This window comes from Mustela nivalis (assembly GCF_964662115.1).
Source record: "Mustela nivalis genome assembly, chromosome: 11".
NCBI classification, from domain to species: domain Eukaryota; kingdom Metazoa; phylum Chordata; class Mammalia; order Carnivora; family Mustelidae; genus Mustela; species Mustela nivalis.
In genome coordinates this window covers 80,720,982-80,745,459 of record NC_139030.1, presented here as the reverse complement: position 1 = coordinate 80,745,459, position 24,478 = coordinate 80,720,982, and the positions used below count along the sequence as shown (strand labels likewise).

Genomic DNA, 24,478 nt, shown 5'->3' with positions numbered 1-24,478 from the left:
TTCTTCTGTCTATGTGGCTTGCAGGAAAATAGATGTATGTATGCAGGCATGCCCACATGATGTAGGATGACTGACCATTTCCTTGGGCATCCTAATTTTTTTTTTAAGATTTTATTTATTTATTTGACACAGAGAGAGAGAGAGACAGCAAGTGAAGGAACATAGGAGGGGGAGTAGGAGTGGGAGAAGCAGACTTTCTGTTGAGCAGGTAGACCAATGTGGGGCTTGATGATCAGCCCCACAGATCAGATCGGATTGGATCTGATCTGATCTGAAGGCAGATGCCTAATGACTGAGCCACCCAGGTGCCCCCTTGGGCATCTTTTGGTGCTTTTGGACGTTCCTCTCCTTCAAACCTAATTTTTCCATTTACTAGCTCTGTGGTTTGGGAAAGCCACTCGAGCTCCGTGAGTTTTATTTTAATCCAGTGGGATAATAACCATGCATGTTTCATCAACTGTTGTCAAATAGCATATTAGATGAAGAAAAGTATAAGTGTCATTCTGGTTTTTATTGTTATCATCGGAAATGATGTTCTGCAGAGCCTGACTTTGTTAATGGGAGGTTTATAGGTCATACGTAGTTTCTAGATTTGTTTCCCTTGGCAGGTACACTCCATTTTTCCCTCCTAATTTGATTCCCTTTCTGTGGACGAGCCCAATCCAGATCTGCACAGTCCACGCTGTGCCCTGTTGTGTGCACCTTGACCTACTTCCCTCGTGTGGCGGGCTGTCTGAGCTGCAGAATGGATCTGAGTTTCTAGACTTTGGTCAAGCCCATGAGGCCATTGTCTTTTTTTTTTTTAATTAAGATTTCATTTATTTATTTATTTGAGAGACAGACAGAGAGAGAGAGAGCATATGTGTGTGTGAGTTGGGGGAGGGACAGAAGGGGAGAGAGAGGGGGAGAATCTCAAGCAGACTCTGCACTAAGTGCAGAGCCCTACACAGGGCTTGATCTCATGACCTTGGGATCATGACCTGACACAAAACCAAGAACTGGATGCTTAACTGACTGAGCCACCCAGGGGACTCAAGGCAATTGTCTTGGAATCCATATCCACAAATGGCAGATTCAGCACTGGGAGGAAAGAAGCAGTGTTTGGCAGCCTCAATCCCATTTAAGCCTGTGTCAAGTGACATCAGTCATTATTAATGTTGAGGTAGGAAACCTTGCAGATGGAATTCTTGGACTATTCATTCATTTTCTTCCATAACTGTAGGACCTTGAGTGGATGGATGGGTAGGCCAGTGGATGAATGAGTATGAAGACTTTGAAGGAACACGATAAGATCACAGAGGCTTGAATATCCCTTCATATCAGATCAGAATGGAAGCAGCAAAAACTGGAAGTTCTGCTCCAGATTGGGAATGCACAGCATATAAAACAGATCTAATATTACTGTTTGATGATATTATACAGTGGAAAACTACTGTTATTTTTTTTTCTTTTTTAACTAGGATCCAGAAAATTTCCACTCATAAACGTCACCAAAAATCTCTGAGAGATTTACTGGTTACGAGTCTTTCTCTACTTGATATCACCCTTAAAATATATTTCTCAGAATTCCAAGGGCTATTCTTAGAACACAATGATATAGATTGGGTGTGAATGAAACAAATGAAAATGGCTTGTTTTACTAAGACTCTTAGGAGTCTGGACTTTCTTAGAATGACAGATGGTAGGTATCACTTCTGAGGTAAGGTCTTTGTTCCTCTTTTCTATTTTATTCAAGGGAAATGGATTATGATTCTTGACAAAATAAGTCTGACTCATTCTATTATTCATTTGTTCTGTGTTTTTGTGTGTATGTGTTTCATCTTCAGGGACATTTTGTACCTGAGAGCTTGTGATAGCAATGACTAAACTTGCAGTGTATCATTGAGAATCTTCCTTTCAGTTGTAAGAACTCCTAAGTCAAAAAGAGCTATAAGCAAATATGTAAGAACCAGGATCCAGATACAAGGGGATAAGTAACCCAGATGTCTATCTTCCCAAAGTGATCTAAAGAAGCTGGAGGTCCTCCCCCTACAAAAGGTTACAAGGTCTTAATAAAGAGGAATAGAAACAAGGAGGTATAGAGCTGAACTCTAAAAGGTGTAATGAATGTTCCCAAATATTTGAATGGCTCTCTCCTGGAAAATGAAGTAGGATTATTCATTTGTGCTTTAATGTGTAAAATCTACTTGAGGAATCCCGCTGGCTGACCCAAAAGAGTTCATTACTCTTATGTGCTCCTAGAACAATTAACAGTAGGTGCCCTTTATAGCTTTTGTGACACTGTATAAGTTAGGAATGAGCCTGTGTCTCTCTGATTATGACTTCAGCAGAAAATTCCCAATGCTTGAGCAGAGTTCCTAGTATGTCAGAGGGACTAAATAAATTTGTTGAATGAGTGAATGAATGAACAAAAAATAAATGAATAAGTAAGCATATTTAGGTAGAAATTTCAGGAAGGTGAATTGAGTTTTTCTAGGAAGGCCTTTCCACCATTGAGTGACTATCTCTCAAAGTTGTGACCTTTATACTTAAAGAAAAGACTATCACCAGCCAGATCTGACCTTCACTGCTCACTTGCTCATACCCCTGACCTTGTCCCACATTTTTCCTTAAGCTCCTTTTTCTGGCATCTCTTAACTCAGGCAAAAGACCTGAAGGACACAGCATCCCATGATGGAAGCCAAGACAACTCCACAAGTAGTAGCTGCCTGTATGAAGAACTCCTGGAGCCCAAAAAGCACAGACCAGTTTGAGCTTGACCCCCCAACCCCACCTGTGCAGATGGACCTTGGAGTGACCTAGAGTAACCGACAACTACTTCTTCCTCATTATAATATTAAAATGTATATTTATATTTACATAATTGTATTATGCATTGTAATATGTATTGTTTTATGTAATTTATGTAATATGTAATTACATTTTATGTAATTGTAATATATGCATTACATATATAATATGTATTAGTTACATAATGCATAATGTCATTTATATAACATACATTGTTTGTAGAGGCATGTTCCCTTATGACACTTGCATGATCTTATATCTGTCTCTACATTGACAAGGCTCTCCTTTCTAACATTCAGCCTAAGCTTAAATAAAGTAAACCCACTCATCCTTGCTGGGGAGTCACAACTTTGTAAGTTATTCCTCATTATCTTCATATTTGCTGCAAATGAAGTTTCTCTTGCATTACAATTCACCTGGTGTGTTTCTACCTGTGACTCACCAAGGAGTGAAATCACGTTAGTTTAGTTATAAGACTAGGGAAGAATGGCTGAGGACACACTGTCTCCTAGATCCTTTTTCCTTTTTACCGATGAGGAACCTGAGCTCAGAGCTTGAGTAACTTACTCAAAGCCTCCAGCAGTAAATGCTGAAACCAGGATTTGAACGCTAAACCCATGTGAACCCCAAGCTGTATTTTCTCCTAGGAGACACTCTCCAGCTCCAACATCACTTAAACAGAGACCGAACCACAGCCCAAGACAAAATGGAGAAGAGATTCCAATAGTGAAGGTCAGATTTGAATGCCAAGGTATTTGAATACTTGGTATTTGAATACCAAGGTACAACATGGAGTTGTAGGATTCTTTGAAGAAAAATATCATATCAATATGTATCTCTGCAAGCTTAATATGTAGCCCGGCCCACAGTGATACTTTCTAAAAGATGATAACGCATTTGCTAGAGCAAGCTTTGAAGGAAAAAATAGAAAAGAAAATATTTAAATTTTATTTATTCAATTTTCAATTTTTTAGTTCAATGTCTATAAAATGTAATCATTGATCTTTAACCTACTGTTCAAGTTTTACTTGATATTTCTAAAGCCAAAGAGTTTCCTTTGTGATCAACAATGGAAAACGATCTTCACCCTCCACTTAGACCCTTATTGCCCTTTCCATATGGAAAGCTGGTGTCTGCATTAAAATGCAATTATCTTTCACTTCCAACCTAGTGCTCAGCAACACTTAATTAATTCTTTCCTTTTAAAGTTCAGCATTATTACTTTCTGGAGGAATTCCAGATTTTAAAAGATAAACCATCCAGAAAAAGGCTAGGCCTAAGCGACTAGAAAAAACTCCATTTTTGCATCTGCAGATCCAAGCGCCGCTGGTATTAATCCAAGACATGATCCCAGCTATGAAGCAAGCTATGTGAATGCCTGTGGCTTGGTGGGAAGAGAAGGATCTGCTCCTAGTGGCCTGGGACCAGAAACACAGTCCTCAAGCTCAATGAGCCAGTATCTTCCTGTGAAATTCAAGAAGAGTTTGCTATAACATTTGGTTGCTTTAATTTTTATGCAAGAAGGAATAAGGATACTTATTTCATCAGAGCAAAAAGAATAAATGAAAGCAAGATGTCCCAATAAGGTCTATGGAATTTTTCTGCTTTCCTTTGCCACGGTGGTCCTCATCACATTGAATACTAAGAAAGACAGTTTGAAGAACAAGAGTTCGCAGAACAGCTATTAAAAGCACTGTGTCTTGTTTCTGAAATTAAGTTCTTGGGAATCAATATAATCCTTGTCTTTGAAGGAAACCTCCTTCAGAAGGAAGATGATGTATGTGTACACTGTAAATTTACTCTCTCATTATTACCCAATAATATAGTACTTATGTAGTATAGTGAACTATATGGTTTACATATTATCTTACTGAATTCTTTAGCTTAGTGGCTCTCTACACTGTAGCTACACAGGTGGTCATTTCCCCCCATCTTGAATACACCAAACTTGCTCTTATCTCAGGACCTTTGCACTTGCTGCCCTAGTCATTCTTTAGTTTTCAGATCAAATAATTTCTCTTTGAAAATGTTTTTCCTCACTTCTGCAGCATTAACATTGCTTTCCAACCTTGCCATTTGTCTCTCTCCTTTCCACAGCTCTATTTATTTACTTTATTCCAGATTTCACCAATGGATTCCATTCTGTTGATTTTTTTCTTTGCTTATTTTCTGTTTTTCTTCTTTTATGGAAAGTGAGTTTTGTGAAAGCAGAAAGTGAGGCTGCCTTAATTTCCACTGAATCCTAAGGTCTAGACCAGTTCTTGGGTCATATCAGATACTCTGTAAACTCTTATGGAATGAATGACTGATGACTGGATGAATGCACTCTGATTAAAAAACCTGAGAGGGGGGAAAAAAAAAACACAAGGAGGAGGAGGGATTTCCACTCACCTGTACCACACCTGTACAGGAATCCAAAAAGATGCAGCCTTTGGGTTCTTTGGATATTTTTTCATCTTTGTAAAAATTCATGATGTAGGAGTTATCTGGCAACTGAGTCAGCTGGAAGTAGCGCTTTTTGAAGGACTAAATAAAGGAAAAGATACACAGAGGTAGTGCCAATTGCCGTGCACCATTTGAGAAATTAGAATTTTTCCAATTCCTTCAGGAGGGCTACATTTCTAGGGCACTGTTCTAGAGAACAGCATCCTCCTTTCTCATAAATAAAATATGACACGAAACATAAACCTAATGCAAATGACTCTCCTCTGTGCTGTGACCGAAGGAGGGGGTGTCAAGAAAACTGGCAGAAACAAAGATGAGTCTTGATGTCTCCTTACCCGAACAGTAACGGTATTGTTCACGGTGCTGTTGAAATTCCCCTTGTAGAGCCACCCAGACTTGAAAACTCCGGTTCCTCCCGCTGCCCCACCACCCTTAGATGATGAGTGGGAGGTGGTATCCTGGAGAAGAAGCACCATTGGCATGATTGCAATCTTGTGAATCCCAGATCTTAGACCCTGCACTTAAAAATGAACCTCCTCTTTCTCTCGTTGGTTCATCTTAAATAATCCTGTTCCATTTCAAAACAAATGTGACTCATTTGGACGAAAAGTCCTTATGCAAGTAGGGCTAATCTGGTCAGAATGTGTTAATCTGGTCAGAATGTGAAATGCTCTAGTGAAAGACAGGAACTAAATATCCTCCCATTTTAAACATTTCACTTTCAACAATGTACTTACTTCATCCTTATCAGCATCTTCATGGTCAACCTCAAAGGAATGTGAAGGAAGTTTCTCTGGTTTGTATTCTGCTCTGGTATGAAAAACAAACAAAAAACCAGTTTCTGATTTGTCATTTGAGACGTGGCTTTCGTTTTCCACTATTCCCTGGGTAACAACTCTTGCGCTTTTTATGTAAAATAACGTAATCAAGTGAGGGCCCTATTTCCTTTGGAAGTATTAACGTTCCCCTACACCATTACATCTTATTTCAGGCAAAGAAACCTCTTATTTTCAAACCACGGAGTTAATATTTATTCAGATTGACACATATCTTCTCGAAGGAGATGAAGGAAATCAGGACAGTTTTAAAGGCTTAGTGGTTTCTATTTTTCTTCATCCACATTCGGCTGTGGAATATGAAGTATAAGGGTACCTCTTAAGGATATGGAGATGAACATTTGAAAAACCACGTTCCTGAGAACCAGTCTGTGCTCCGGCCACTAGGGTGCGCTGTTCTCCTAACCGAAGTCTCCACCAAAGAACACCCTCACCTAACTTCGTGGAATTGTGTTCACAACTGTGAATACAATTGTGTTCATTTCCTTGGTGCATTTCCTTGGCAGCACTGGAAAGCTGACCAGCCCACAGCAGCAAGAGTGTGCACCTGGTACTATAAATGGTGAAACAGGACAAAAATAAACTTCCCTTGGCTTGATTGTATTTCACAACTCAGGGCTGAATGAAGGGGTGATCAACAGTATCCAAGGTTCAGGCGCTCCTTGACACCTAGCTAGAAAACCCTACATGCAGAATTTGCGTGGAACACTTCTGTTTTTCAGGGTGATTTATATTGTGTAGAAGCAACCTCAGAATCTATTGAGAAAAAAATCCCAGGGTGCTCATTCAGTTATTCCTATCACAAATATTTTCCTATGTTGATGGTATTCTATATAGAAAGGGGCATGACCAATGAGTCTTTATTAAAGCATGCATAAAATTACCAGACTGGATTCACACAGGGATTCAACGCATTCAGATGGGTCCAAAATATTCTTTACCTTCCCTGGGAAAGACCTGAACATGCCCGTTCCCGGCTCACAGCTGGGCAAGGTGGAGCAAAGAAAGAACACTGACATCATTATTAAAAATGGAAAAGCCTGAGATCAGAGCCACAGTCTCTCTCCCTGACAAGAGAATTTTTTCCAAGTGTGGTAAAAAGTACAGAATAGGAAAATTACGATTTTAACTATGTTTAGTGTCCAGTTCAGTGGCACTAAGTACATTCACATTATTGTTACCATCCTCACCACAGCCCATCTCTCCCTTCCCCCACCCCTGGTAACTACTGTTCTACTTTCTGTCTCTATGTATTTGACTACTCTGGGTACATGATGCAAGTGGAATCATCCCATATGTGTCAGTATATGTCTGGCTTATTTCACTCACTGTAAAATGTTTTCAAGGTTCATTCATGTTATGGCATGTATTAGGATTTCATTCCTTTTTAAGGCTAAATAATATTCCACTGTAGTCTAAAAAGTGTTCATGCCCCCAAAGTAGTTTCCACAAAGGCATCCTAGACTCTACAAATGAGGACTCTCTTCCTGTAGATGTCAGACACACATCTGTTGCAATGCTTACCCAAATCTGTTACTTGCATGCCTGTCTTACCCTCCACCAGATTACATGTTTCTGCTTTTTTAAAAAAAAAAGATTTAATTTAGAGAGAGAGTTGAAAGCGCATGATTGGGAGGGACAGAGGGAGAGTGGGAGAGAGGAGCTCAAACAGACTCCCCACTGAGCTTGGAGCCCTACACGGGGCTAGATCTCATGACCTTGAGATCAAGACCCTGAGATCAGGACCTGAGCCAAAACCAACAGCTGGACTCTGAATGGACTGAACCACCAAGGCATGCCAGATGACATATTTCTTTTTTTTAAAGATTTTTATTTATTTATTTGACAGACAGAGATCACAAGTAGAGGCAGAGAGGCAGGCAGAGAGAGAGGAGGAAGCAGGCAGATGACATATTTCTTAAAGCCAGGGCCTTCACTGAAGTCCCACCTACACCTCCCCCAGCTTTGTCTTTTCCTTCTGTAGAGAAGCTCAATACACATTTGCTGATTGCATCATAATAGGCAAGGTAACCAAGGAGATGACATAGTGAAAGAATGCAAAATGATAGCATTTAAAACTGTTCTTTGAAGGCATTTTGGTGATGCTAAAACACATTTTTTGGTGATTGGCATCCTAAGATGCACCTCTAATGTGTTAAACAGGTTTCTAAAAATGGTCTTATTACTATTGTGAATTTTTATCTCATAAATTCAAATTAATGTAAGTTACTTGCTACCAAAATGAATAACCAAGAAAAGTAAAGCGATTCTGGGGTATATAGTCGTTGGTATTGGGTATTAAAGATGTTATCTGGGGTCTTCCTTCAGCCCTAGTCCTGATTTATTTATCTATTTTGTGTGGGTTGTGCAGTCTTGATATAAAATTCCAAAGCCCATAGGTAAGTAGTTGTAAATGGTAACAGGCTTATTTAAAAGCCAGAACTTGAAAGAACGGTGGTAGGGAATGTGTATTCTAAGATTATCTCCACCATAGTTTCTGGCACATGGTAAGCAAGTGATAGATGTCTGTTCATTGATGTATATTAACTTTACTCAAATGGGTGTGCATTATTCCAAATTCCAGAAACATATTCATATATACATAATATAACGTTCTTCCTCCATGACTTATCTGCAAGTTCGAAAAAGCTCAAAAATTTCTAAGATAACAGAACGTTTGTACTGAAGTCTAAATATGTACTAAACAGCATACTGCTTTTTATTAAATTATATATGTGTGTAATCAGTCATTTGTAAACAAATGCCAGAACTCCACAGTCTAGTCTAGTCTCACTGTTGTACTGAGAAGAAAGCAAAATCCGTAACAGCTACTCACGTAAACACACAGGGCAAGAGGTGGGATTAGAAGCCCTATTTCCAAAATGCTACTTCCTGTATGTAGGATAAATTAATCCAAACCAGCTTTAATCAGCATAACAAGCAAGACTGTAGCCATTGTTCTCTTCTAAAGGACGCTGGTATACCTGTACCCCTTTCCCCTTCTTACAGAGCTTTGGAGATACTCAAGCATACCTGTGCCCATTGCCCTTAGTGTTAACTTGTTCTGCCTCTTTGGGTTAAGGTCAAGTTTATGTGAAGGCAGACCCAGTAGCAGAGGACAGAGTTATTTTAAGACCAGTGGGAAATTTTTCCTGTCATACCCCAAAATATCCCTTTTCTCCTTAACAATATCTTGACATTCCTGAACAAAGAGTCGTTCCTTGCACTTGGCAAAATAAAGTCCCTAAACACAACTCTTCCCTCTCTCTCTCAATCCACAAGACGCAACACATTGCTTGAGATTCAGAGCAGATTCATAAGGTTGATTTCAGAGCAATTACTCCACATAATCTGTCTGCAGAGAAGAGAACATGAATGTTCCAGGATTCTTAAAATAATGGCAGGACAGTGAAGAGAGTATTAACAAAACATCCCAAGGAAACATAAAGGAAAGTGCAGGAAAAACAGGGAGAGGTAGCAAAACCAAACTTGTATGTGGAATGTTGACATTGAGCTCAGGGGTTGTCCTATGCTATATGCTCATTATTTATTAGTCTCCCTTTGACCTTGACACTAATCTTTCTCTTTCTAAACTTCATATTCTGCCCTCTTCTGCCAGCGTGATGTACCCATTCTTCTCTTTCTTACAAAACACCAGTTGGACAGGCATTTATTCTTGGTAACTGTGGATCACAATAGCGGCCATATACCTCAGTGATTGATCCATCGATCTACCTACCTAACTACCTGTCTCACATTTTATTTGTCCATTCATCCATTGATGGACCTTTAGGCTGTTTCTATGTCTTGGCTATTATAAATAATGCTGTAGTGAACATGGGGGTGCACCTATCTTTTTGAATTAGTGTTTTTATTTTCTTTGGATAAATACCCAGAAGTGGAGTTACTATGTCACATGGTAGTTCTATTTTTAAATATTTTAGGGACCTCCACACTGTTTTGCATATGGCTACACCAGTTTACATTCCCACCAATAGTCCATGAGGGTTCCCTTTTTGACACATCCTCACTATAACTTGTTATTTCTTGCCTTTTTGATACTAGCCACTCTAATAGATATGGGGTGATATTTCACTGTGGTTTTGATTTGTATTTTCCTGATGATTACTTGAATTTCCTAATGATGAGTACTCTTCATGTACTGATTAGCCACTGTCTGTCTTCCTTGGAAAAAGGTCTATTCATGTCCTCTGCTTGTCTTTTAGTTGGATTATTTTATTTTTTGCTATTGAGTTGTATGAGTTTCCTGTATATTTTGGATATTAATCCCTTATCTGATACATGATCTGCAAATATGTTCTCCCATTCAGTAGATTGCCTTTTCATTATGCTGATGGTCTCCTTTGATATGATTTTTTTTTAGTTATTTTTATTAACATATAATGTATTATTTGCCCCAGGAGTACAGGTCTGTAAATCATCAGGCTGCTGTGAAGTTTGTTTTAGTTTTTTTTTTAAAGATTTTATTTATTTATTTGACAGAGAGAGATCACAAGTAGGCAGAGAGGCAGGCAGAGAGAGAGAGGAGGAAGCAGGCTCCCTGCTGAGCAGAGAGCCTGATGTGGGACTCGATCCCAGGACCCTGAGATCATGACCTGAGCCGAAGGCAGCGGCTCAACCCACTGAGCCACCCAGGCGCCCCTGCTGTGAAGTTTTTGAGTTTGATGTAGTCCCACATGTTTATTTTTGCTTGAATGCAGTCAGATCCAAAAAACCTCTTTGTCAAGACAAATGTCAAGGAGCTTACCACCTATATTTTCTTCTAGGAGTTTTATGGTTTTAGGTCTTATATTCATGTATTTAATCCATTTTGAGTTAATTTTTGTGGATAGTGTCAGATAGGGCCTGGTTCCATTTTTTTGTACGTGTCTGTCCAGTTTTCCCAACACCCTTTATTGAAGGATTGTCCCTTCCACATGGTATATTCTTGGCTTCTCTGACATCGTGTATTTTTTTTTCTTTCTTGTCTCCTGCAAATCCCAAATTCAGTGCTGATTTTTTTATGTGAAGGCTTGTATTTTACACTCTAGCCTGAAATAATATTTCTCTCCAGTATCTTCCTATGAACAGACACTTAAAAAAGCGAGGTTCTTAAGAATTAATAATAACATAATTTAAAGTTTAAAGAATAAAAATTAGGGATATAAACACATGCTTCTCTTTTCACTCTGCCATAATTGCAAGTTTTTATTTTGGACCCTCAGCAACTCATAAAAAGAAATGATCAGTTTAAACTGGTAGCAGACATAGGAGAATTATCCTAATCTAGGAGGCATGAACATGATTTACTTCTAGTAGCCTCCGAAGGCCAAGTAAATGATCTGTTCCCACTACTGACCTAAATATGTGTAGTCCTTGATGGGGAGTGCTTAGGCTTTGTAAAATCATTTTGAAAATAATTTTTCTATTCAGTGTTACAGTCTTCACCATTTCAGGGGAGGTGTGAGGATAATATTCTGGAACTTCTTATTTTCAGTTTGAATACACATAGTTCATTAAAATCTCCTATTTTGTGGCAATATTATTGTTCCCCTTCTTGGTATCGACTTCCACTTTCTTTAGTCAATTAAGGGAAATTCTCAACAGTATTTCGGTTATGTTTGTCTCATTTCTCCTGAGGTTTCTTCTCATGCTCCATGAGAATTCTAATTCGACGGTGATATCTAGGCTGTGTTGTCACGGGAGGTGTTTCTTCTGTTGTTTTAATAGAGAATGAATACCATGAAGGTGAAATCTTTCATTTATTTATTTTGCTTGAGGTCATCATGGTGTGCAGGGACAAAGCCACTGAAGATTTCAACAAACCTTGATCCCAGAGTCCTGGGATCAAGCTCGGCATCAAGCTCTCTGCTCAATAGGGAGCCTCCTTCTCCCTCTCTCACTAACCCCCTGCTTGTGCTTTCTCTGTCAAATACACAAATAAAGTCTTAAAAACAACAACAACAACAACAACAACAATGATTTCAATATTCCTGAGGTCAGCAGGAAGGCATATACTTAGGAGGGCAGTAAAATGTCACTTACTACAATCTCTTAATTCACATAAGGTCTTCCAACCACTTGGACTCAGCTTCCAAGCTGTAACCGCTTCTCCTAACAGTTTTTAGAAAGAGGAAGTCTCGATGTTAAAAAATGCTTTGCTTTTCAGTTGTGCCTACAAAAAGTGTGTGACTAATGTGCAGACATTCCAAATACAGTAATTACTCAGGAAAGCCTAGCATGTGGTGGGACCTTCCCAACATGAAGTTAGAGGAGGTTATCTATCAGGAGCGACCTGAATTTAAAGGGATGTTCAGAGAGTTAGTTAAAGTTAATATTCACTGGTTTGCAAAAAAAAAGATTTTGCTATTTTGGAGGAACACTGTTTTGCTCTTAGTAATGCAACTGAAAAATAAATGGCCCCTTTCCCCTCCGCCTTTTTTTTTTTTTTTTCCTTTTTGTATACTCACTGCTACAATCCCATTTTCCTTAGAGTAACTCAGGTGATCTTTTAAAGAAGGAAACTGGATGGCATCACACTAGGTTAAAATTTCCCCAGGCTTCTGTTGTGTTGAGAGTGAATCCAAGCTCATTTCTAGCACCTTCCAGCTCTCGTCTTCTTCCACGGTTTCGTTTTACTCCAGCTTTTCTAACCATCAGTTCCAGCCTCCCCACTCTGCTCAGGAGACCATATTGGTTCCCAAGCCAGGGTGCCCGCCCTTGCTCTTCCCTCTGGGACTCCTTTCCAAGATCCGTGTGCTGGTAGCTCCTGTTCCTTCATAGTTGAGCTCAGGTGGCACCTTCTTTGAGCTATTCCATGTAGCTCCTTCAAATTCTGTATTCAGGAGTTAAGAGCAGACTTTCCAAGTATCCAAGCCTGGAACAGTTGTTTCTGGGGGCAGAGGAAATCTGGGCCAATAGTGCCCAAATCTAAACCGTGTGTCCACTAGAAAGTTAGATGTAATGTGTATCTTCTTGACATATCCACTTGACGGAAGGGCTGATAACAACCTCCCTTTTGACTAAGTGTTTTTCTGGATTATTTGCATCATTGTAGTTGGATGACCCGATGCATTAGGGGATTCCGATTCATTGCAGTTCTTTCACTTGAGCCACTCCAATCCCAGACAGGAACGTTGTATTTCAAAATTTGCCATTCGCTTAGTTTATATATCCAATAAGTAGTTATTGCACACCGACCATGGGCCAGGAATTCTCTCAGCCTGTAGGGGATTCTGCAAAGAAAAGTCCCTGCCCTTTGGGGATTTTTGCTTTACCGGGGGCCAAAGAACCTGAATAAATGACTACTTTAGTTCAGGAGTAGGTCAGGCAAGCTTGTTCATGACGGCGACATTTGAACAGGTGCAAAACAAAGACATCTTCTCCTAAACACTTTCTTTCCCCAGAGTACAGAAAAAAAATAACTATTTATTTTCCCTTTTTGCTGTTCTTAAACATATATCACTTCTGTGGAAGTTGTTTATTTTCATGACTTTTGATATCACAGCATGAAAACACATGAAACCAGTGGCAAATCTGAACGCTAAATGCAGAATATAGTCAGAAAAATGTTTTGGTCCAAGCTGTTCCTTTCTAGTCCTGTTACACCTGCTATTGAAATGACAGCTCACAAAAGAGTGATATAATGACACTGTAAGACTTTGTTTAAAAATTAAATAAGAATAATTTCTATCTCACAATTGATTCTGTGCATATACAACACAATGTTTGTATGTTGTTGAATAAAATGTTCTATCGTGACAATTATTTTTAAATTTTATGAAATATACTTGGACACTAGATTAACACACATGTATTCATAAACAATGGTAGAACTTAAGCAGAAATCATATTTTGTATATGGAAACACCCAAGGAATACTCTTGATAGGTTCTTACCGGGGTAACTGTCGGATGTCTCCAGAGTACTGTTCATATTTGTAGTTGACCACATACCATTGGGAACTGTAAAATTTACAAGCCTGAAAGAAAAAAAAAATGACAATTAAAAATTATCATTAAAGAGATCAGATGCCCTGGCAAAAAGCACAGCAAATATAGTTCTTGTAATCTCTGGGGTATTACTAAGGTGACTATGTCAGCAATTTTAAGGTAGGTAAGGGGCTTGCTCACTATAACCATTTTGTATTTTCAGGTGAAACAGAGCTCGGACCTTTCCCAGACTCTTGGACGAGGAACTACTCAACATATTTATTCTATTTTATGCCATCAAGGAAAGCTTAATTTAATCACCCAATGAATCATCCCAGATACATTGCTAACATCAAGCACTGTCATTTTTCAGCTTTCCTTAGCAACTTCCCATTATTTAACAGTTCTTAGTGGTGGAAGATATTATTTCTATGTAATCTTTTCATCGTACTTTTAGCCCATTTCTGCCCATTCTTGAGTCAGTAACTTATCTTTTCTCTTCTCTGCGGTGTTGTCAATTTGAAATCAGTTTTTCAGTTTTACCTCAGTGTTTTCTCAGGGCTGGCCTTCTCCATTGATTTTTATAAATATATTTGAATAAAAGAAGATCAAAACTTGATATGTAAGTGGATGATTTTCCAGTACTTACTGATGGCAAATATTTCCCAAATACCTACCATGCACCTAGCAATGTAATGACCATAGTAATGGGGGTTTCACTAGGTGTCCTTTTTTTTTTGAGAACATGCTTGAGGTGGAGAGGTAAGGGGGGTGAGGGGTAGAGGGGTGGGGGGGCCAGACGGAGTGGTAAGTAGAGAATCTTAAGCAGACTCCACACCCAGCATGGAGCCCCAGGTGGGGCTGGATCTCATGACCCTATAATCATGACCTGAACTGGAATCAAAAATCAGATCCTTAAGCCACTGAGCCACCCAGGCACCCCTCCCTAGGTGGCTTTTAAGATTCCTTTTGATTCTAAAACTACATGAACCTGGGGATTCAGCAGCTGACATGAAGATTACAATGAGATCTTGTCTTCTCCAGTGGAGAAAATGAGGAACAATGTCTCCTGCAATGTGAGAAATAAAGATCTATGGTTCTTAGGGCCCAGGAAGGGGACAGGCAAGGAGTTCTGCATGAGAGAAAACACTTGGGGTGTGGAAGTGCTACAAGCAAGGGGAACACTGGCACGGTCTTTGTAGAAACAGAAAGTGGGAGAGAAGGGCCCTGAAGTTGCGGCAGAAAGGTTGATGGAGAGCACTGGGTGCAGGCAACTGGCTCAAGAGGCAGAGAAAGGCAGGGCGAGGGGAGAGTCGTTGGGTGTCCTCAGCAGCTCTGGACTTCTCTGGCCTCCAACTTTCTCGGTGCCATGACTTTATTTGTTCCGGGAAACACCCGCAAATGGGGGATAGGGGCTAAACAAGGCGTGAACCTGGGACCAAGACTGGAGTAGGAGAACGTTGGCAGAGAGTGGTGGAGAAAAGCGGCAAGACAAATGGATGTGGATAACTGCAAGGGGGATTCAGGAGATGGGGGCGGGAGAGGGGAAAGGGAACATTTAGCTAAACCTACGTGGCTAAAATGAAATCACTTAACTTGCGATTCCTGAGCCAATTCTGCAAATCCCATGTTTCTGGAAAGAAGAGGAAAATTAAGCCCTGATAGGCTCCTTGGCTAAAAAGTTCTATCTTCATTTAGATAAAGATGCCAAGGATTCAGGCAAGGAGCATATGGGCATGAGGCATCCCACGGTCATGGGGACAGAGCATTCATGATCACAGTTCTTTTTCCTCTTACTGCCTTTTCCCTATTCCTGGCAATAGCTCCCAAATGCAACAAAATATATTTAGAAACGGAAAACAAAAAGCATAAAACCTACTCCCTTTTTGCATTCCCTTTCAAACTTTTTTTTCTGGTATATAGTTTTACCTGGTCTCCTTCTGAGTGTATATTTGAACTTGAATGTTGTTTTTTTAAATTCACTCAATGGCATATTCTATATATTTTTACATTGGCTTTCTAAATTTTATGACCATTTTAAATAGGTATAATAAAATATTGTATCCAAATTTACTAATCCAGTCTCCTAGTTTGGGAGGTCATTCATTCATTCAGCAAACATCACTGAATGCTTACTAGGCTGTTCCAGGTGATGTGAATACATCGGTGAACAAGGGACAAAAAGGCATGCTCTTTTGAAACTTATGCCTTGTGAAGAGCTGGTCAATAAAGACAAAATAAGTAAATTGTGTATGTGTTGGAAAATGGCAACTGTCATGTGAAAAAAAGCAGAACGGGGTACAGATAGAGTTGGGGAAGGGGGACAATTTAATAGAATGTTTAGGGTGGGTACTGCAGAGATGTTAGCATTTGAGGAAAGACTTCTAAAACAGGACAGAGTGAGATGGTTATTATAGCTCTACAAATTTTGTGCCATTGTAGAAAATATGCGGTTTTTTAAAATAAAAATGAGTCTTTCATAAAAAATGAAAATTAAAAAAAAACACAAGTATTCAGAGTATTTGTTCATGCAGTTGGTCTTCCTATCCTCTCCCAAGTCTGACCTATTTGTGGTTATTTTCTTAGGATAGAGTGCTCAAAGTATTTTAAGGATTCTTGGTAAAAACAAACAAACAAACAAACAAACAAACAAACAAACAAACCTGCCCAAACAAAGTGCATTTGTTATAAGAAAAAGGTAAATTGATGGTACAGCTCTGAACCGGGAACTAAACTACTAATATTGACTTTCAACGTGACTTTTGGTCAAATATTTATTAGGATCTCAGATTTAGCTAGTGAACAACCAGAATATTAGATTGGATTGAGAAATCTCTGTCCCATAATATCCATCTCTACCCTCCCTAATTGGAAGATTTTAATGGGACAAAGATGCACTGGTTTACTCATTACCCTTTCTTATCACTGAAAGTATCTATGTTTAGTTCCCATAAACATGCATATTTCATGTGTATTTCACATGATAATGAGTCACCATGATACACAATGTGTCACAGGCTTAACTGAATCTGAGATATGTATGTCCTATGTCCTGAATCCCACCAACCCAAAATGAATGTGGAACTTTCTTATATTACTATAGTAGCAAAGAAGTACTTGTTTTCTGGTTTGGAGTGGCACCCAATGGTTAGATTCCACACTATTAGGTGCTTTACATAGGATTTTTTTTTAAAGACTTTATTTATTTATTTGACAGAGAGATCACAAGTAGGCAGAGAAGCAGGCAGAGAGAGAGAGGAGGAAGCAGGCTTCCGCCTGAGCAGGGACCCCAAGGTGGGGCTCGATCCCATGACCTGAGCCAAAGGCAGAGGCTCTAACTCACTGAGCCACCCAGGTGCCCCTTTATATAGGATTTTAATGAGACCACTATGAGATTTTATATCTATTTTATAAATCCCAGAGGCAAGGAGAGGCTCAGATCATTGCCAAAGGTCCTACACAAGATAGAATTGTAGGCACATCTGGACCATCATTCCAGATGTTTGTGTGGCATTTTTGCTTCTGTCTTGGAGTCAGACAGACCTGGTTTTGCATTTTGGTGTTAGCTGTGGGATTTCAATTAAGTAGCTTAGCATCTCTCAATTTCTTTATCTGCCTAAATAATACCAACTTCATAAGGATCTAATAAGAAACTTCCCATAAAGCATCTAACATAGGGTAAGTACTTAATAAATACTTGCTTTGAAAATAACCAGTTTTCCCAGCATGTTTGACTCAGTGTATAATTCACATTCACAAGAGTTGATAAAGCATCTAGTTTTTCTTGATTTATGATGTACAGTTTTGGAGAGATATATTAGCTCTGATTATCAAAGAAGTCTGCGTTAACCAAATTCTTTCTGAATTTATTTGCTATGTTTCACATATCTGATGGTGGGCAGATGAAGATTGGGAGGGGGTGGAGTAGATGATCCTTAAAAATCCTTCTAATTCTGTGATTTCTTGGATTCTGAGACAGCTAGTGCATTTTACAAACACATAAATGTTTCTCCTGCATAGTAATGGCATTTTGGAAATGTTATGCATAGAAAATTATTCTCTATTCTTTGTTCCAGCCCAAACAGTCATTCTCATTAAGAACTATTTTAATCATGACTACAACCCCTCTTTGTCCAAAAACTAAGCTGAAAGGACCTGTTGCAAATTCAAAGTTCCAGGCTACCACTCTGCTTGTTACAGCAAGTGTTCCATTTCCCCTTTACTAACTCCCTAGCCCACAACACGGGTTTCAAAATGCCAACTCCTTATCCTTGCAGACTGCCAACACCTACTTCAAAGAGGAAGACTGAATATCCGGCAAATGTGTGCTGAGCTGGTAAATTTTTCTAAACAGCAATGCCCCAATTCACATTTTATTAATTTATTATGTTTGCCTGTTCAGCTTTTATGCTTGCTATCTCTGCTGTTATGCGTTCAGACACAAAAAAGCTGAGCAAGGTCAACATGCTCGAAGGCTTTTATGCCATTACGATAATGCTTCCTAAAGTGCATTGTGTTCATTAGTTATTAGGGATTGTTAATTAAAATGCAGATTCCTGGGTCCCACATGAGATCCACTGAATCATACTCTTCATGAGGCTCCCAAATCCATCATTCCACTGGAGTGGCGATGGGGTTGTCTGTGAACTGAAAGCATCAAGGTCCTGACTTTGTACTGTGAGCTCTAGTAATTGAGGTTACCCTCCAGCTGAAAGACCAGGGGACGTATCATCTCTAGCATGGCATTTTTATTTATAGTGGACGTTCAATATTTGTTTGAACGAATGTATTACCTATGTCCTTTTTTCTTTTAGAAACAACTAAACATGACACTGTGAAAGTTCTAATCTAAATACTTTAGAAAAGATTGGGCAATTGTAAAGGACACCCTAAAATACTATAAAGAAAATATTTCAATTTTTCCTTTCCTCTTCTCTTTAGAGAATCATCAGAATCAATTCAAATCATGTTACTTACCTCAAATAGCAATTTGGGTTTGGCAACATAATTTGTCCATCTCTTAAAAGGGCTGATTATTAGATTCTGGCTATAGAGGAATAAGCAGGTAATAAATGGCTTTTCAGATGCAGAATTCTTTTTCTTTCTGGAGATAGAGGTTTATTTAATCACACGGCCAGTATCTTGCCAGAAAGATGTATGTAACCACAAAAAGTATTAGTTTTGAACCTGAGTCACCACTGGGATTAATTCTGTATTTGTAAAATGATGGTGGTAATTTCACATTCATGCCAGTCTTTATTAAATTTAGAAGTAATTATTCTTATTGTATAAATGTTGAAAATGTAACATCATGAAATTATGTGAATTTAGACAAATTATGTACTGAAAGAGTGGCTGGATAATTTATTGTCCACACTGAGACACTACAAAATGAGAGAAGGAGCTATTAGTCAGGCTCACAGGTAGAACACAAGACTATTCCTGCAACCAGGACATGGGGTCATTCAATATGTTGATATTTTAGAAAAAAAGAGAAAAGGCACTGAAAGTATTTTTTTTCTTTAATTGGATCACATCTATGTATTCCTTTAAGAGGAAATAATTAATTTTTGCTGTACAAAAATAAGTAGAACATGATGATTTTTTTTTAACACTTATACTACAGTCTTGGGAAAGAAGGAAAAATGTTTGGACAAAAATAAGCGATGTAAATATAGATATGACTCAGTTTCAGAAATCATGGTACAATCCAAACAATAATGGGTTTTGGGTCTGGAGTTTAAAAATATTGCTTGATACTAGACAGTGTTACTATGGATATAAATATACATGTACAATGTAAAACAGAATGTCCTATCAAATGCCAAAATAAATGAGAATCATTTCTCAGCTATTATGTTACTTTGAATTATAGAGCAGCCTAAATTGTTATCTAAATTGGAAGCGAATCAAAATACTTGGTTTGTTTTTTTAAACTGTGTTGTATTAAGGCAGTTGAGCAAACTGTAAAATTGAACTTTCATAAATCATACCTATGCCTGAACTGGGAACATATATTCTAATTTCCCAGCGAGATCTGACAAGAAATTTGTCAAGACATGAATAATGGATAGTACTAAAAACCTTTGTAATATTATGATCAGATTCATTCTTTTCATGTAAGGCATAAAATCTGGGTTGTAATTCAATGTGATTGGACTTTTTAGGTTCAAACTTAAAATGGGTTCATTTTAAACATTTTTATATGCCAGGGTTTCAGACTTGTACTTCTGTGTTTCTATCCACTTGTCACTCAACGTTATGGAATGATTTTTATTGTAGAAGAGGAAGCCAATTTAGAACCAGGAGAGATGTTTATATTTGGAAGCTAGACTATTATTCTAGGGATTTTGGTGATGAGACAGTAAGACAATAAATTTCTTCAAGGTCTTTAAACTTATTTTGTTTTCATCAGGGTTTTCTATACATTTTATCCCAATGCTACTAAAAAATAAATGCATTTGAATTTACTTTTATCAACTTTTGCATGTTTAGTATCTTTAGTTTTATCCACGCAGTGTAAAAAAAAAAAAATGGGTGATCCATTTTGCCCTGACCATGACAGAAACAAAAGTATTAGACATAAATAAGATTAGGTCCAATATAGGACAGTAATAGATTTTGATCTCATTTTCCCATTACTTGAAGTTGCAAAATAAATAGAGCTTAACTTGTAAATTCACTTTTAAAAGGCACAGACAAAATGAAAAGTCCCGTAACCTCCAACAAAGACTTACAGTGAACTAAGGACCCCATTCTTCAATACAGAAACAAAATTTTTTTTTATTCATACTAATTTTATTAAGAAAGGATTATAGAAGTGCCTGGTGGCTCAGTCGTTAGGCATCTTCCTTCAGCTCAGGTCACGATCCCAGGGTCCTGGGATTGAGCCCCACATCGGGCTCCCTGCTTAGAAGGGGAGCCTGCTTCTCCCTCTCCCACTCCCTCTGCTTGTGTTCCCTCTCTTGTCGTCTCTCTCTTTATCAAATAAGTAAATAAAATCTTAAAAAAACAAAAAAGAAAAAAAAGGATTATGGCTTTTTTCTAATCTGGAGATTTTTTTTTTTTTAAGTTACATTTTCCCCGATAGTTTTCAGTAATTAAAACTGTGCAGGTAGTTCTGATGCTTTATCAAAGGAGTTGTTCAACAGTGAGGAAATCATGCTTACTGTGCTCTGGTGGAAAGTGAATGAATGCATTAGAATCATTCCCTTTGCTGCCTAATGATTCAGAATCAGAAAACAGCATTCATTTTTACTTAATTTGTACTGGTAAAAAAAAAAAAAAAAGCCCAAAATCATTATTAAAACACTTATTCTTATTTCGGGGTAAGTTTGAGTGCATCTTATCCTACATATGAGATTCAAACAGTTTGCATAAAGTACAAAGGCACTTTGACTATAAGAATGGTTTCTTTATCAATGCCCATAACATGCAGTTCAAAATTAAACATGAAGCACATAAAATTATTTTAATTATAAAAGTGAGAAATGGAATTCCTTATTTTTTTGAAACAGGATACATTTCATTCTAGTTAGATATGTTTCTTTTAGTTAACAAAAAATGGGCAGTATAAATTACATTTTAAATCATAGCCAATCCAACTCTCCCCATAATTTTCTTTCCCATGTCTGGGATCCAAATTCTTTAATATCTTCTTTTCTTCTCAATAGGATACAACTTCTACCTTGAATATTTATAATTTTATCTTGAATTAGTTGAATGCTATCTATCTGGGTCCCAATGGTGGAAAAGGAAGAAGAGGTGCCTCAGAGGAAGAAATTTCTTTCTCGATATTATACTCATTTGATAGTATTATTTTTTAACTATAAATTTATAATTATAAATTTAATTTTAATTTATAAATTAACTTATAAAATTAATTTTTTAAATAAATAAATTTATATTTTAACATTTATATTTTATATGTGCATAAATTATATAATTTATAAATGAATAAATTTCTATTTAATTTATAATTTATTATTAAATAAATAAATTAATTTATATAAATTTAATTTTAACAGATATATTAAATATAATTTATAATATAAATTATAATTATAAATTTACAATTTAATTATAAAATTATAAAATTTAAAAATTTATAATTTTTAATTATAAAATTTAATTATAAAATTTCCCTTAACAAATCAAGCACTATTTTATTATATAATGGAACAGCCTACTGAACTATCTTTAACTTTAGTATGCATAGAGTATTTTGACTGAAGAGTTCAAGTACTTTTATTGGATTTACTCTCAAGGTGCTTTGTAGATAAAGAGATAACAATGTACTAACACCTTCTTTGATAAGATAACGCATCTTTTCAGAGTTTAACCCACTGTAATCAGGTTGCTCTCACAGCCTCTGAAAATGTTCTGTTAAAGAACAGCCTATGAGAGCTACCCTACAATCCAGCAATTGCACTACTAGGTACTTACCACAAAGATACAAATGTAATGATCCGAAGGGCCACCTGCACCCCAATGTTTATAGCAGCAATGTCCACAATAGCCAAATCATGGAAAGAGCCCAGCTGTCCATAGACAGATGAATGAATAAAGAAGATGTGCTATCTATCTATCAATCTATCTACCTATGTATCTAGCTACGTACACACACACAATGGAATATTACTCAGCCATTAGAAAAAGAAATCTTGCCATTGGCAATGACATGGATGGAACTAGAAGATATTATGCTAAGTGAAATAAGTCAGACAAAGAATTATCATATGATTCCACTCATATGTGGACTTTAAGAAACAAAACAGAGGATCATAGGTGAAAGGAGGGGATAATAAAATAAGATGAAATTAGAGAGGGAGACAAACCATGGGAGACTCTTGACTATAGGAAACAGGCTGAGGGGACATGGTGGGGGATTGGGGTAACTGGGTGACAGGCATTAGGGAGGGCATGTGATGTGGTGAGCACTGGGGTGTTGAACACAACTGATGAATCATTGAACTCGAACTCTAAAACTAATAATATACTATATGTTAATTAATTAAATTAGAATAGCATTAAAAAAAAAAAGAACTGCCAAGTCCAGTGAGTCCTCTCTTTTATGATACTTTTTGGCATTTTATGTCATTGACTCATGCTTGCTATGGACTCCTTTTTAATTCTGAGAAATCAATTTCCTCTTGCTTTCTTCATCTCCCTGTCCACTCCATCTCCACCTCCTAAGCAGGGTCCTCGTTACCAGTGCCCTGCATGGGAGTGTAGCCCAAGGACCTTCCCAGCCCAAGGACCTAGCCCAAGCTGGACCTTGTCAGCTCCAGACAAGTCCCCATGACATTCCTGGTAAACTGTTGCAGGCTCAAAGCTTCTACTTTTCAAGTGCAGAGCAACGGCCCTCCCCTCCTTTCCTTCCCCCTACATTGAGACCTACCTATTTCTCTTCCTCCGGGGCATCTCTGTCTCTACATGCATGTTTGCCAGTGACATTATCTCATTTGCTTCATCCTTTCCTGCTTGAGCCATCTCTACTTTCTTCTGAGCGTCTTATTTAAATCACTACAGAGCTATCCAACTAATAGCCCCAGGCCGACATGTGGGAGTAGTCGCTGCCATATTGCTCTCCCTTGCTTTCTTTCCAGTCCCTAACTTCTCTCAATTCCGTGTCTTTACTATCACCACTATCGCACTGCCATATGTTAGTGTAGGTCTTTAGCCCAGCTGGACTATTAAAATAAGTAGTCTTCTTTGAGTCCAGCTTCTCTTCTGTCTTATTCATCCCCCTGCACAAGCAAGCCAACCCATTCTCTGGTGTGTTTTTGGCTAATTTTTTCTACCATGTGAACCTGACCTTGTTTCTCTATTTTATGGTACTACTCCAGGGATCCTCATTAGATTGCATTGGAAAAATCCAATGGGGGGGGTCCTGTTATTTCTTGCCTCGTGGTGAGCTCCTTAAATTCGAGGACTGTGTTATGTCCATTCGGTATCAACAACTTAGTAAGTGCTATCTTGTTGAATAATAAGCCCAGTCCAGTCTTTCATGCAGTGGACAAGGCCTTTCACGGCAGACACTTTGTATGGGATCCATAGTAACAGCATGAATCAGTGGGAGAGGAATGTTCTATGTGAAGAATTTAACCCTTTGTAAAGACAGAGTAACCAGCTTCACCCAACTGAACTCTAAAGGAGGAGCTTGTTTAAGCCACTGAGTTCACATTTGCTTCTCAGACAAGAATAAAATAATAATTCAATAATTAGGTAAGGGGTTGAGAGGAGAAATTTTAAGGCTGGAAAAGGTGCTATTCTGAACTTTATGAACATTATTATTTACTACAAACTTGGAAACTAACCTTGTATATACTTGTGATTTGCTGTATGAAGCCTAGTCCATAGAACAATGATATGTGGGGTATATTTGAGATTGTGTCCTAGTATTCCAAGTTTACCCTCTGGACAAATTCAGACACTTTTCATACAAATGGTAAGAGGTTTGTCCATGAAAAGAAA

The 24,478-nt window shown here is 38.0% G+C and overlaps 1 protein-coding gene across 21 annotated transcripts in view; it reads right to left on the bottom strand.

The window, feature by feature from the left end:
• The window catches only part of DOCK10 (dedicator of cytokinesis 10), a 261,474-nt gene that overhangs the window by 103,211 nt on the left and 133,785 nt on the right, over positions 1–24,478 (bottom strand). For all 21 annotated transcript variants that reach the window (XM_082690399.1, XM_082690383.1, XM_082690395.1 and 18 more), the window contains exons 4-7: positions 13,970–14,052; positions 5,973–6,045; positions 5,571–5,693; positions 5,182–5,316 (exon numbers count right to left, since the gene is read on the bottom strand). In XM_082690399.1, the coding sequence (XP_082546525.1) occupies positions 5,182–5,316; positions 5,571–5,693; positions 5,973–6,045; positions 13,970–14,052 (414 nt within the window). The remainder of the gene's footprint in view (positions 1–5,181; positions 5,317–5,570; positions 5,694–5,972; positions 6,046–13,969; positions 14,053–24,478) is intronic.